This window comes from Uloborus diversus, chromosome 6 (assembly GCF_026930045.1).
Source record: "Uloborus diversus isolate 005 chromosome 6, Udiv.v.3.1, whole genome shotgun sequence".
Classification (NCBI taxonomy): domain Eukaryota; kingdom Metazoa; phylum Arthropoda; class Arachnida; order Araneae; family Uloboridae; genus Uloborus; species Uloborus diversus.
The window spans coordinates 108,008,986-108,023,367 of NC_072736.1; the positions used below are offsets into that span (position 1 = coordinate 108,008,986).

The 14,382-nt window shown below is 31.8% G+C and overlaps 1 protein-coding gene and 2 non-coding genes across 3 annotated transcripts in view; 1 reads left to right on the forward strand and 2 right to left on the reverse strand.

Moving 5' to 3' along the window:
* LOC129225102 (murinoglobulin-1-like) overlaps positions 1-14,382 on the reverse strand; it is a 146,313-nt gene that overhangs the window by 58,790 nt on the left and 73,141 nt on the right. Inside the window, exons 7-11 of the mRNA XM_054859661.1 lie at positions 9,669-9,782; positions 8,399-8,483; positions 6,431-6,536; positions 2,952-3,060; positions 2,295-2,407 (exon numbers count right to left, since the gene is read on the reverse strand). Of these exons, the coding sequence (XP_054715636.1) occupies positions 2,295-2,407; positions 2,952-3,060; positions 6,431-6,536; positions 8,399-8,483; positions 9,669-9,782 (527 nt within the window). The remainder of the gene's footprint in view (positions 1-2,294; positions 2,408-2,951; positions 3,061-6,430; positions 6,537-8,398; positions 8,484-9,668; positions 9,783-14,382) is intronic.
* Positions 10,309-10,380, reverse strand: Trnaq-uug (transfer RNA glutamine (anticodon UUG)). Its single transcript has one exon. It is a non-coding gene; the product is annotated as a tRNA-Gln (tRNA).
* Trnaq-uug (transfer RNA glutamine (anticodon UUG)) lies at positions 12,864-12,935 on the forward strand. Its single transcript has one exon. It is a non-coding gene; the product is annotated as a tRNA-Gln (tRNA).

Below are 14,382 nucleotides of genomic sequence, written 5' to 3' on the forward strand. Positions count from 1 at the left end.
TTTAACCTTCGTTTTTTCCCTTCAACCATTTAACAACTTCTGGTGTGACTTTTCATTATAGTCGTTTAAATCTCACTCTCTCTCTTTACTTTGACCTTTCATCTGCCTAAACCATATTTCGGCGACGCATACATTTTTTTTTCCCATTTTGCTTTGAGATTTTCATGGTAAGACAAAAAATGAAAGTAAAAAAAAAAAGCAGAAGGAGAAAAACATCAGTTCCCCAGACGCTATCTTGCTTATTCATAAATTTATACATTTTTTAGTCTAAAGCTTGCCATGAGTTTCTATTTTGCGTTGAATAGTGTAAAAGCACTTATTTTCGCGATTATCGCTACCAAGCCGTAATCGAAAATATTAAACATCGCCCAAAATCTTTTTACATCGGATTTTCAATTTTCTGTTTGTTCTGTTTATATAAAATTAGCGAAATGTTTTTTTTTTTTTTTTTCATTTTAAAAATGCTTGAAACGCTCATCTCAGTGACTCTTAGTTTTACTAAGTAAATAATTTACAAATGAATAATACAACTAAACAGAAACGATCACATTTTAAGTTTTCATAATTAACTATTTTAATTCTTGCCAGTACAGATGTACTGATATATTACGAAAAAAACTTTTTTTAATTTGCAGTTTCTTCTCAAATTTTAGACATAATTCTTTTCGTCAATTTTTTTTCTTTTAAATCTTTAAAGTTGCGAAGGATTTCCTTTAGTTAAATTATTGAAATCAAATGTTTACCCCGCTCAACTCCTGGTGACGTGGGGGCACTCCGATGGGAAATTATTGTGATCTCCCAAAAAATTCGTAATTCGGCAAATTTTGCTTGACGATTCTGCCGATTTGGAGAACTAATTAAAATATTTAAATGCCTGAATGTAAATATTTATTAGGTATAAGTACGAATGTGTGCATATCCGCATTTTATCATTCTGAAAAATCTGGAGCTCCTTTCGGCAATTTGAGAATGTCTTCCCTCCCAAAAATTTAAGTTCGGGGTCGGGGCGCCCCTACTGATGATGATCCATGATGATTCTCCTTTGTTTAAAATGATTTTAAAGTTTCTGTAATTAGTTAAACTTAGACAAACACTTTTTACTTCAAACTTGTGTGCAGACTACGATTATAGAATAGATCAAGGGATATCGCGAGCGCCCTCTTTAAATGTGGATGGCACCAGAATTATTTTCAAAGAACTTAGTTTTTTTTCCAGTCGCTCGGTAGCAAATTTTTTTCTTATTTTGATTTGGCAATTTTGCGCCCCTCAAATTTTTTACTCCGTGCCGGGGCACGGACGGACGGAGTATTAGTCCGGCTCTGCTTACGAACATTACGGCAATTAAAAATAATGTAGGGGAATGTGGGGCAAAGTGAAATTGTGAAATATTTATTCTGCTTTTAGCATTGTCTAACTAGTAATATTTTAACTATGCAGTAACATGTGTAGTCCATTCCATTCAAGAAAACATACCTTGAAAATTATAAAATAAGATAATACAAGCAGTTTTCAAAAACTGATTCCCATAATATTTTGTTGTAAGTCAAAAATTTTTTTTTCATTTTTAAATGATTAAGTTCTTGTTATTAACATTTTAAATATCGATTGAGACCTACTAATATTCGGTGCGGTAATTATTTGTTTAATATTAAGCTTATTTGTATTATAAATGTTTTGTACAGTTAGTCAAGTGCGAGCGGGGCAAAGCTTGTGGGTCACAGTGAAATAGTTCATTTCATTTACTTATTCAATCCTTTATCAAATGACTTATGTATTCACTCATTAATTCTTTTATTTACGTACCTTTATTTAATAATTCCCTTATTTGTTCATTAATTAGCTTATTTTCTTATTAACTCACTATTTTACTCATTCATTTATTTTTTCTTCTTCAAATATTAACTTAATTATTTATTCATTTAGTCGTTTATTAATTCATTTCCTTTTCATTTATTCATTCTTTCTTTCGTTTACTCATTTATTTGATCAAATATATCTTTAACAATCGAATAGAAAATATTTCATTAATTTTTTTTTCTTTTTCGCAGTGCCCATGAAAAAAAAAAAAAAGTGAAAAATTTCCATTTTTTTTTGAAAGTACAAATTTACTGCCAAAAATTTTAAAAAGTTTCAATGCACGTTTCATCGTAAAATATATTGTTTATTTTTTCTTCATATACCGTAAGTTTCAGAACAAACTTTCAATTTGTTCATTTTGAAAAAGCGAGTTGTCTTAATTGTTTCACTTTGCCCCACATTCCCCTACATAACTCATGCCACAGTCAAGTTCTTACCTCTCCGTTGTACGGTAGTCCTGGTTTAAAATATTGTTTTTGCTCCTGATTGAAATTGAGATTCAAAGGTGAGTACTGTCTTTGAATGAATTTAGTTCCATTTCTTTCTACTCCTGAAACACACAAGTTTAATAAATAAAATCATTTAGTTTCATACTATACAAGTTTGCTATATATTTTACTCTTTAGTTTCAAACAAACGTAGCTATAGAATTTTTTTTTTAAAGGGGGTGAGGGGAGGAGGTAAGTTTGAAAGTTATATATATTAGGGGTATCTAGAAATACAGTTATTCTAACAATTAAAAAAAGAAAACCAGTATTCGAAAAAAAAAAAGAATAGTTAAAAAAACTTGTACATCAACCTTTTTTGTGAAAAAGTACTAAAAAGTAAAAAAAAATAATTTTTTAATGTAAAGTATATTCAGCAGCTAGAGGATGTACCACAACTAAGTAAAACTTACTTTTTTTTAATAAGGTTATAATATTAATAGGAATGAAATAATTCACCAAACGAATACTTTAATGAGAAAAAAAAATCTTAAATTTTTTATCGCTTGTTTTTCGTTAATGTAGAGTAGAATAAGTGGAAAAAAAAAGCACACCTCGCTTTTTTTTTTGTTTAGAATTCGAAACGTAATTTAAGATAAGTTAAGATACCTGTGCCTTGTTCTGTGACTCTAGCCACAATTTGTATTCTTCTGTAGCGGTAGTAATCTCCTGGTTCCACCAGTGAAACATTTATTTTGTAGTCGTAGCATCCATCAAACTAAAAACAAGAAAAACTGATGTTTTATCACAGTTGATACCGATTTCAGTGATTTGCTATTTAGTATTTGGTTGATAAAATTTTAGGGTAAAAGTAATAGGAAATATTTGATATTAAGAACGTCTTGTGCATCAAAAAGAAACTAATACCGGTCGTAAAGATAAAGTAATACTGTTGAATAGAAATCAGAATTTCTGGAACTAAAGGAGTATCAAATTAATGGAAACAACTGCCATTTTTTTACGAAGAACAAATTAGTCATTCATGAACTAAAGCAGGTTCTATAAGCCTCCTTTTGAACACTGAGCCGCAGTTTGCGCGCTTCTTTATTTGGTTAATACAAGTACTACAATAGGAAAATGAAAATGTTTACGATTACTAAAGCTAGTTATTTAATAAAAATATAGATGATTTCAAATACAAAAACAAAACTACAAAAAAAAAAAAAAAAAAAAAGAACTTTTATTTTTAATATATTACTCTAGGAGCATACGAAATCCAGAAGCAATGACGCAAGTACAACTTAGGTAATCCAGGATCTAGGAAAGGTTAACGTGCACCCCCCTCCCCTATCAGTCACCTTCATTACACAAAAAAGAGGGCTGACACTGCTATTCAATATAGTGGACGCCGTTTAATTGAATCAACCGCTTTAATGGGTCAAATTGTCAAAAACAGATCAAAATCCAGCTTTTTCAAACTAGCCGCTTTATTGAATCACCCGCTTCATGGAATCAAAACTGCGAACAAACGTGATTCAAACAACCGGCGACCACTGCATTCATCAGTATGCCCCAAAATTGAGTAAAATATTGTTTGCTTTACCTCTTATTTTACCTTTTATACACTCACGCCTCCCTTGAAACTCTCCTACGCCACCTAGAGGGGCGTGCATCTCTTCCCTAGGTACAATAAAAATGGTACTAAATACTAAGACCCGGTACTAAAAAAAAGGGCGTTTATCTACTGAGCATTAAAGAAAGCCAATGCTGCACAGGCATAAACGCGCAATACAAATTAAAAAGACAGTCCATGAGAATAGTGCACAATGAAGTAATCAGCAAAACAAACACTCTGTACTTACTGCCCTTTTCACGCTCTTTTTCAGTTATGGCTGTCGTGCATCGGGTACAATTTATTGAACGTAAAAAAGGGGAAAATATTCTTTTATAATTTTCAAAAATAGTCAAGGTCAAACTTTTTAAAATTTGAACAATCAGTAATCCTCATATTTAGACACACGGCAGTGTGTCAGCCAAGTTCGGAAATCAGGCGACACATCTGCCAGTGTGTATATTACACGAACCATTTCAAGCTACTTTTGACCCCTTCATTTCTCAAAAACTATTAAATCTACGTGCTTGAAATTTTGTATGTCTAATAGAGCTGCATAGTAGACCTATAATCCTAAATTTCATGAGTGTATCTCTTATAGTTATGGGATTATTAAGATCTGAAAAGTGTCATTTTTAACACTGACTCACTCACTCATCAAAATGTTTACGAACTTCCAAGTGTCTCACATACTTGAAATTTACGCATAAAGATAGATTTTCATGCATATGTAAAGGGAAAAATCTAAAAAGTCAAAAAAACTACATTAAAGTAGCAAAAAATTACGCTATTTTTTTATGAGCATCACGGCGTAATCACTTTACCGCGTGATTGCAAAATATTTCGCCAAATAAATCAAAACAAAAGGGTTCGTCAAACGTTGCCAAAACAAGGTTGTTGATGTTTTAAATTAACAATTAAATTTCTAACCAAAATGGGGCTTTAAACGATACTTTAAATTCCGCTAAAATGAAAAATGATCCATCAAATAATTAAAATTGCAAATCTAGAGCTAAGCCGTTAAAATCAATAATAACCAGCTTTAAAATTTATAAAATCTTTAGATCTCAATTAAATGCAAAATTTTATAGGAGGAGCAAAAATTGCAGCAATAATTTCAACAATTGAGAAATATTTTGGCCAATTCTGCATATTTTACGATCTACGTTATGATTATCCCCCTGAACAATAAATTCCAGACAGATTTTGAGATGAGTCAGCAATTTTCCTAATTGTCGACAAATCTGAGGACGTCAAAGACCAAGAACTAATGTACTTTGGCCTTGCTGATAAATGGGAAAAACAGACGATTACTGCCTAAAATTGGCGATCGCACCAAGTCCCCAGCTATCGAAATATCTTCAAAACTTCCAATAAAGAGAAACCGCAAACCAGTGAACCGTAAAAGCAGGGGAAAAAAGGAAATCATATAGTTCTATACGCTTTTGCATTTATAATCGTCTGAATTAGAACATAACCTTTGATTTAGCTTTTCAAAAAGTAATGATATCCCAACAAAACATAAATGTGAAAAAGAAGCCAAGTTCGGTCGAAATGAGGTTCGAGGTAGACGGTGTCCGCGACAAAAAAAAGTTCAGATCTAAACTGTTACCAAGTTTCATAGCAGTTCCACATAGATGTTGGATTTTCCCATATTCTTCAATTCATTTAGAAAACAATTTTTCATCTTCTTTGATAATGGATTTAAAACTTGGCAAGTTTGAAAAAAATTAGCGATGACTAGAACTTGCCGCAAGCTTAAAATCCATTATCAAAGGAAGTAAAAAATTGTTTTCTAAATGAATTGAAGGACATGGGAAAATCCAACATCTATGTGGAACTGCTATGGAACTTGGTAACAGTTTAGATCTGAACTTTTTTTTGTCGGGGAGACCGTCTACCTCGAACCTCATTTCGACCGAACTTGGATTCTTTTTCACATTTATGTTTTGTTGGGATATATAATAGCCGAAATCACTGATCAACTAATGCTCTGACGTCACCAGGAACGAAACTCGCACCGGCGTTATTGCATTGTTGAAGCACCAAAAATTTAGTAAGTTATTTATAATTAGATAATATTTTTTGGCAATGTTTGACATGCAGGGAAAGGTTTTATTGTGACAAGGCTGAATTGGATCCGGTAACTTAACTGTTTTAATGGTACGACTCATTTTAGGAGAATTAAGAAACGAAAAAGTGGTCAACAATGAACGCTATCTACTGAAGTTAGGGTTAAAATTTCAACTATCAAAATATCAAACAGACAATTGCTTCGTTCAAATGTGGAAACAGTTTTCACCCGTCATACCTTGATTTGAGATTTTCTATCGTGAAAGATTGAAGATTATAAAGAAACCCCTCGAATTCTCAGGACATGACGCACCATAACAAATTTTCATTCAAAGCTATGTATATCAGGCTTCTGAGTGTATCTATATACAATATAGAACAATCATTTGCGAAGATTAGTTTGGATATTTAGTTAGAAAACCTAATTAAATATTTAGGTTTAGTTAGGATTTAAAATCTGTACCTCTCCATTATATTCAACCTCGGGAACTTTTTCATTTGACCAGACATACTTTTCAAGAGATACATTCAACGCAAGTAATCCTTTTACTGGTTTTCCGTAAGTGTACCTGAAACGAAATATACATAATTAGTGAAAAAAGGCAATTATTTTGAGCGATAAATACACGACTCTTGTCCTGGTCATAATAAATTACTTTAAAATTTGAAAGCAGACACTTACTCTTTCTGCTTTGAACGTCGTTAGTATCGAACTCCAAACGTGGAAGAATACAATGTGTTTTAGCATTATAAAATGGATAATATAATAAAGTTTAATACACTACTAAAATTTGGATTATACTCTGTACTCCAGATTTAAAACATAACTATATCTCATTTTGTTTTATAAAAAGTCGACTGTCTATTACTACTAATACTAGCAATACTTACTAGTACTAATACAAGTAATACTAGTACTACTAAAGGGTGTCCCAAAATTAACGCAAAATTTGAATTTGCCGCCATTTTTCCCATAAATTGTTGGCAGCCATGAAAAAAGAACAATTTGACAGTTGAGAGTTTAGGGTTAGTAAAAATGGGGTGTTATTGTACCATACAGCTAGAGAGAGTGAAACATTTAAATTACTGCATAAGGCATTTCCTAGTCGCGTACTCTCTCATTTCGGTGATCAGAATTGGCACCCTAGATCGTGTGATTTAACATTTTTAAATTTCTTCTTATAGGGTTATTTGAATTCAAAGGTCTATGTCAACAAGCCCACAACCACCCGTGCATTACCGTGTTGCGATACCGAGCGCCAATAACAGTAACTGCTTGACCAGCCTCAACTTTCATTATTTTTGAAACAATTGTTCAATAATGAAAGCGCGTTATTGTATCGTATAACGCTCCATTTTTGATTACCCTAAACTCTCAGCTGTCAAATTGTTCTTTTTTCAGGGTTGCCAACCATTTATTGCAAAAATGGCGGCAAATTCAAATCTTGCGTTAATTTTGGGACACCCTTTAGTACTACTTACTACTAATCTCTGACTGCTTATTTTCTTTGTGTTTCATGGTTTGGTACAATGCAGCTGATTTTTGAAAACAAAGACTGATTTTATAACAGTAAAACGTCAAAAATCCGAGCGTCAGATATCCGAACGTAAAGAATATGAAACGCCGAAAATCCGAACGCACAGCCATGAAGTTTTAATAAACTCAAAATAATTTCAAAGCACTCTCAGCCGGAAACCAGTGGTTTTTAATATTGAGTTTAAATCAGTTTGTCCTCACAGGAATTATTTCAGCTTTCTTTGTATGAAGTCTGTGTAGTTTTTAAAGTTCATTCAATTGTATTAACTTAATTACTGCATAATAGTTCCTCACAGAGTGCATACAGTACTGTAAATAGTTTCCCTTGTTCTTTAATGTTCAGTAAACAATAAAAGTTAATTTTTCTTGAACTTTGTTAAAAATGTAATTACATATTACAGTGTTCTGTACTGTGTTGTATAATATGTACATGCAAATTATACAAGCACTTCATTTGATTAAATGTCATACTATTTTGCTAAATGGTATTTTCTTGGTCACTTTTAACAAATTAAAAATCCAAAATACCAATTAGTTCGGAAGTTTTTTTGTAACGAATTTTGACATTCTATTGTATTTCAAAATATATATATAAAACATAAATAAATAAATAAAAATAAAGAGAATCCATCTCTTGATTTATAATATAAATTGTGGAAATGAGTCGACATGTGTTTCATAAGTGTTATAGAGCTGCTGCATTTATTATAAACTGTTTTTGACCTTAAAAATTTGCTGTCGTACTAATATAATCATTTACTTTTAAAAATTTTCTTTCTGTGGTTCTGAAGCGTTAAAAATACAAATGTTATACAGTGACATGATAAAAATTGAGTTAAAAAATAGAAAATGATGAAGAAAGCTTTTGAGAAAATCTCAAGGAATCAAACTTACTTAGCACAGACGGTTATTGGAATTTCTTCAGCGTTTGCCAAAACAAAAGGTGGCACGGTAATGTCAATTTCATATTTTGGTAGCACTAAAAAAATAAAAGAATACTTGTTGGTAAAAGTGCGCTAAATTCCTTTTAAAGTCTTTTTTTTTCTAAATATACTTAAATTTTTAAACAAGAAAAATTGCCATGTATGTTAAAAATTTGCCAAATAAAAACGATGACAACAAACTCGAAAATAACTATACACAAAAACATTAAAAAAATTAATCTCGCTTTGGTTAGTATAATATGTGGATAGTAAAGTGAATTTTAGGAATGTTTTAAAAATACTTCTGATGTGATAAGAAGTTTAATAATGGATGCTTTTCATCATCACACTTATACATTATACACATTAAGGTAAACAACTGTAGATTCATCATAGTTTTACGTAAAATTACAAATTATTCACCATATTAGATAACGATTCAGATGTCAAGATGAAACATAAGTTCATTTTCATATAAGGAGCAGTTTATCAAAAGGTAACTTTTCCACTTTTTGGAAAAACTTATTTTATGACATTTTCTAAATCTTTCAGATGACCGTTATCGAATCACTTACTCTCAAGAAGTCCAAACTGGACAAACCCTAGTTTATTTAAGGGTAAAGTTTGGCTTTTTGATCAAAGACAACAAATCCGTACCTTACACTTTTTATTTCTAACAAAAGGGGATATATCCTGAATGAATCTGCAGAGCGAAAAATTTTTAATTCAAAAGAACACATGTCCAAAACCTTTAAATTTTAATCGACTAGTTTTAGATTTAAGTACTTCAATAAGAGAATTTTAGAAGGTGAAACGTTAGGATTTCGGTGAAGTTTAAATTCTCAGCATTCAAGTTTTCGTTCAAAAGGGCACATATCCAAAATTAAAAAAACGATATCTCCTTGTTTTTTTTTTTTTTTTTTTTTTTTTTTTTTAATGCAAACATTTCTTACTTTGGGACATAATTTACTGTGCTTTTGTACTTAATTCTGTGTCCAGAAGAAATGACATAACTATTTTGCTTTTACCGTAATTCGTTTTTTTTTTCACCTCCTGAAAATTTTTGGAAAATGGATATGTTCCCTTTTGATAAATTAGTCCTCAGATAAAATGATTTTTTTTTCTTTTTTTTCCCGAACATCTGTCCAAATCTGAAATCGTTTGTATAATTCAGCTGACCACACTCAAGCTCTAGTTAAGACGGATACTTTTGTGAATCTACAATAAAAACTTTTTTTTACCATATTCTTTCACTTCAAACGTTGTAAAATAGTCGTTGTCGCCAACAGTCAAACTGATCTTCCACTCCCCTTCAACTGGTTCATCTGCCAAAGGAAATTCCAGCTGCTTGATGCCTGAAAATGAAAACGAAGATAAAATATGCTTTTGCACTATTTTTATTGTAAAACTAGCAGTACCCGCACGGAGATGGCCGTGCTAAGTAGTTAAAGGAAGTCCACTGAAAAAAAAAAACAATCCAGGCCCCCCGCACCCTTCTGATGTGAAATTATCATTTTTCTTCCAACTAAAATGTGTACACACCTTTTCAAAAGACTTGTTAAAGTCTATTTGCAATTTGAAACTATTTGCCTATATATATATATATATATATATATATATATATATATATATATATATATATATATATATATATATATATATATATATATGTTAAAAAGCGGGACATTCTACTATCCGTGATCGAAAAGACAAATTACAACGTTCATTCTTTTTCCCAAAAAAATTTCATTTTTTTTTCGAATTTCAATGCTCAGAGTTCATTTTAAGTGTTTAAATCGTGGTCGATTCTTTCAAAAATATTTTCTTTTTTACCGCACAGTTAAGTGAATTTTAAAAAGCAAAAAGGAAAAAAAAAAATCAAGGTTCCACCGAGATTTGAACTCGGATCGCTGGATTCAAAGTCCAGAGTGCTAACCATTACACCATGGAACCTCCTTCCCATGCCGGGATTCGAACCCGGAATATCTAGCTTGAAAGCTAGACTGTCTAACCACTAGACGGCTTGGGATTGCGATTGACGAGAATGCAAATGGAAAATCACGCATTTTCGTTACATCACGCAAAGTTGAACGAATGCGTATCAATTCAGTGACAATCACCTTGACTCTCACAGTAACACTCAAAGTAAAACCAACACATCTGAAGAAAGGTTCTGAATAATGAGTATATATAAGCAGATATACAACGGAAATCCAGCTAACAAACAACAACATCTTTATCAAGTGACTCCACATACTTGAACAACTTGCGTATTAAACCAGATTTATCTTCTTCATTATTGCTGAAAGTGAACAGTTCATTTTATTTTTTGTGTAAAAATGGTACATTTCAAGGAAATCGCTTTAGTTCATGCATTTAGAAACTGAACCACAGAAATTTTTACTTAGAAAAACAGTACAACTTTCTTTATCCGGACTATGTACGACCAAAGGCTATACGGACAAACGAAAATTCGGACACTCTAAATAATATGTGTAATAAGTGAAACACATTCTTATCTTTTATTACAGGAAAAACAATGCGTTATATGCAAATTACATGGAATCGTTTCTCGAAAACCCTTTATCGTTTATAATTCAGCTGAAGAGGTGTCTAACTCACACTCCAAGTATATGGTCCGATCGTGAACAAATGACCCTTGTCAATCATTTAAGAAAACGAGTCCATTCTTTAAAAGAGGTAGAGAAGGAAGAAAGGACGCGTGCCATATTTTTGAGTTCAGCAACAGTTAGGCGCTATGAAAAAAAAATGTATGCCTGGTATATTTTCGTTATGTGATTATTTAGACCTGAAATGTTTAAATTGCAGCAAGAACTGCATTGAGTTGGCGAGAAAGTGGAAATGACAAGCTTTGCAATCTTTACGGCAACCCTGCTCTCGGCAATTTTTAATTGAAATTAATTATAGGAGGCGTTGTTATCTCTGACCAATGGCAGCTGAAAAAAGTAAAACCATGACCCACACTATTGTGTAGGATGTGACCTGTCCAATGAAACATCTGTCTTGGCCGCACAAAATTAAAATGTTTTACCTCTTTGGTTGATTTCTTAAATTCCAAACTGACGTATTCAGCTCTAGAACCAATAACGCACTTTCAAATTCCGATCTTCAACTGTCCTTTCCGTATCGCCCCTCCACGAAAATGGACAATCCTGAAACGAGGAGGTGCGGAGGCTCAACTCTTCGCGGTCATACTTTGCACTGTGTTGTTGCATTAATGTAATTTATTGCACTACCTGTGCAGGAGCTCAACATTTAATCGAAATGAAAAGCGAATATTTGGTGTATTTATAATTCTGTTCACGCTATCGTAAGTTAAAATTAAGTGAATATAATTTCTAAACTCTACAAATTTGTATCGGATAAACCGAAGGTTCGGATCAATGGGGTTCGAATGAACAAGGTTCTACTGTATAATTCCTTTGCTAATTTAACCCATAACTGGTGTAGCGAAGTTTCTTTCATCCCAGAAGAATTGGACATTTGAAAACAAACGTTTTTTTATTGTTTACATAAGATGGTTTTATAGGTGTATGCATACGGTACTGTTACATTTGTATTAACATAAATAAATAATACAAAAATCATTAAAATTCTTCTTAGTTTAATTTGCTAAATTTCGTGGAGTTCGCAAAAAATATAATGATGGTGTAACACATGCACCCTACCTCACTACTTATATTGCAAAAAAAATCCCCTCACTAGTTTAGAGTTAAAAATTAAAAACTATCTCTGTAAAAATCGGTTGCGCAACAACATGTATGGCCACGTGACGTATGGATAGCAGTAAATTTTGGGATTAAAAAATGTTTTTTAGGGGAAGGAAAATAAACATAACAACAAAAATAATACATGTTTTGCTAGATTACTCATACTCATAAAGGGTTCAAGAGCAGGAAACAAAGTTCTTTCTCTCTCACTTTGCCCCCCCCTCCTAAAAAAATGATAGAAATAAAGAAAAAAAGATACATAAATGAACAGCACCCGAACAGAAAATGGTTATGATAAAATACCCTTTGTTTTAAGTTCTTTAAAACATCCCATTTCCCCGAAGTGAAACGAATATCTCTTTAAACGTCAAATAGTTTCCACCAACTATCTTTTAAATTAACATTTGAATTTCAACACACTAAGTCATCTCTGACGAAACACCGGTCTTACTCATACTTACAATTAACCTCATATTTACTTTAAAAAGGAAAAATGAACTACGTATCTTCGATTCCGTTTGTTTAATTTAGCGTGATGCATACACAAATCGTGATTTCCTTTCTTGATTCCAATCTAGTATGTGTCATATAGTCTGGCGGTTAGACAATAAAAAAAAAAAAAAAAAAAAAAAAAAAAAAAAAAAAAAAAAAAAAACCATGCTCACACAAACAGGTAATTCAAGTTCATTTTCTTCGTTGAATAGTGGTTCCATGGTGTAATGGTTAGCACTCTGGACTTTGAATCCAGCGATCCGAGTTCAAATCTCGGTGGAACCTTATTACTTCATTTTCCTTTCCAAACCGATTTTCTAATTTTTTTTTCTTTGCTTTAGAAAAGAACACTTTCATTAGAATACTTAGTTTCTCTTTTGAGATTCAGAGAAATGCGAAGGAAACATTTATAAGTATCGATATGCATCTTTTTTCCCAAATCTCAAAGTTTTATAAAATATTTTTTTCTAAAGTTTATTACAACTAGCTGAACTAATGAACAAAAACATGCAACTTTAATTATAATTGAAGGAAACATGATTTTCAAAAATTTATTTAAACAAAAAAATGTTTTTTTTTTTTTAATTAAACGAAAATAATTCAAAAAAGAATAACTATTAGAAATACTTGCCCAGTTTATTTATAAATATTTCAAAGCAAATATAAGTAATTGTATAAGTAGTAGAACAACAGCTAAGTATACTAATAATAGTATCAAGTACTTAGACACGTAATATTTATTTAAAAAAAAACATTTCAATTAAAAATTAAACAACTTAAGTAAAAGTATTGCTAAAAATTTAAATGTAATATCGAATTAATCTAAAATTCATTTTGAAACGGAAATTGTTTGAAATCGACGATCGCTTTTGAATTTTTATGAAAAAAAAAAAAAAAGAGCTGAAAACATAGCACAAGAAACTGAGGATCCACCAAGATTTGAACTCGGCTTGCTGTATTCAGAGAGCTAACTAATACTAGGGATGAGGATTCTTTTTGCGAAGAAACGCCGCATGAACTCGAAACATTTAGCAAAGGCGCGATCAGTCTCAAACTCTCAAGGATCCTTATTCTATATTTACTACACCATTTTCCACAAGTCATTCGAAAAACTACAGACCTACTGCAAATATTCAGTCCAATTCTCGCTACCGTTTTTTTGAGGCGGTCAAGTTACGAATTTGACATCTGATTGGTGGGTCTGATGCAATTTTGTTAACGCATTGGTCGAAAACAATGTCGAAAGAAATTTGATGGTTACGAGAGCCACCCCGGTTGCTTTGTATCCAAAAGATATAATAATAACACAAATGTATCGCAGCTAAAGTTATAATAATTGAATATTTATGCACCCTAATGAAGAAAAACGCAAATTACACGAACTTTTAGTACTGGCTTATGCCAAAACTAGAACAATAGTTGAACTGTCATATTTTACATTTGTCAACCGAAATATGAGCGAAAAGTAGTTAAAAGAATAGATACTGTGAAACTTTCAGACAGTACCGTGAACTCATAAGATATTACTCAATGGAAAGTGCAAAAGATTTGCACGGTCGCCTAAAAAACTCAAGGAAACATGTAGAATTCACACCACAGGTTCCCATTTGCTGGGGAATTTCCATACCATGTCTCATAAAAACCTTTTTCCAAGTGAGAACATCAGTTATATTTGTAAAGATCTAATAAATAGTGCATTTAAACGTTTCAAAAACATTATAATCAAAAACAT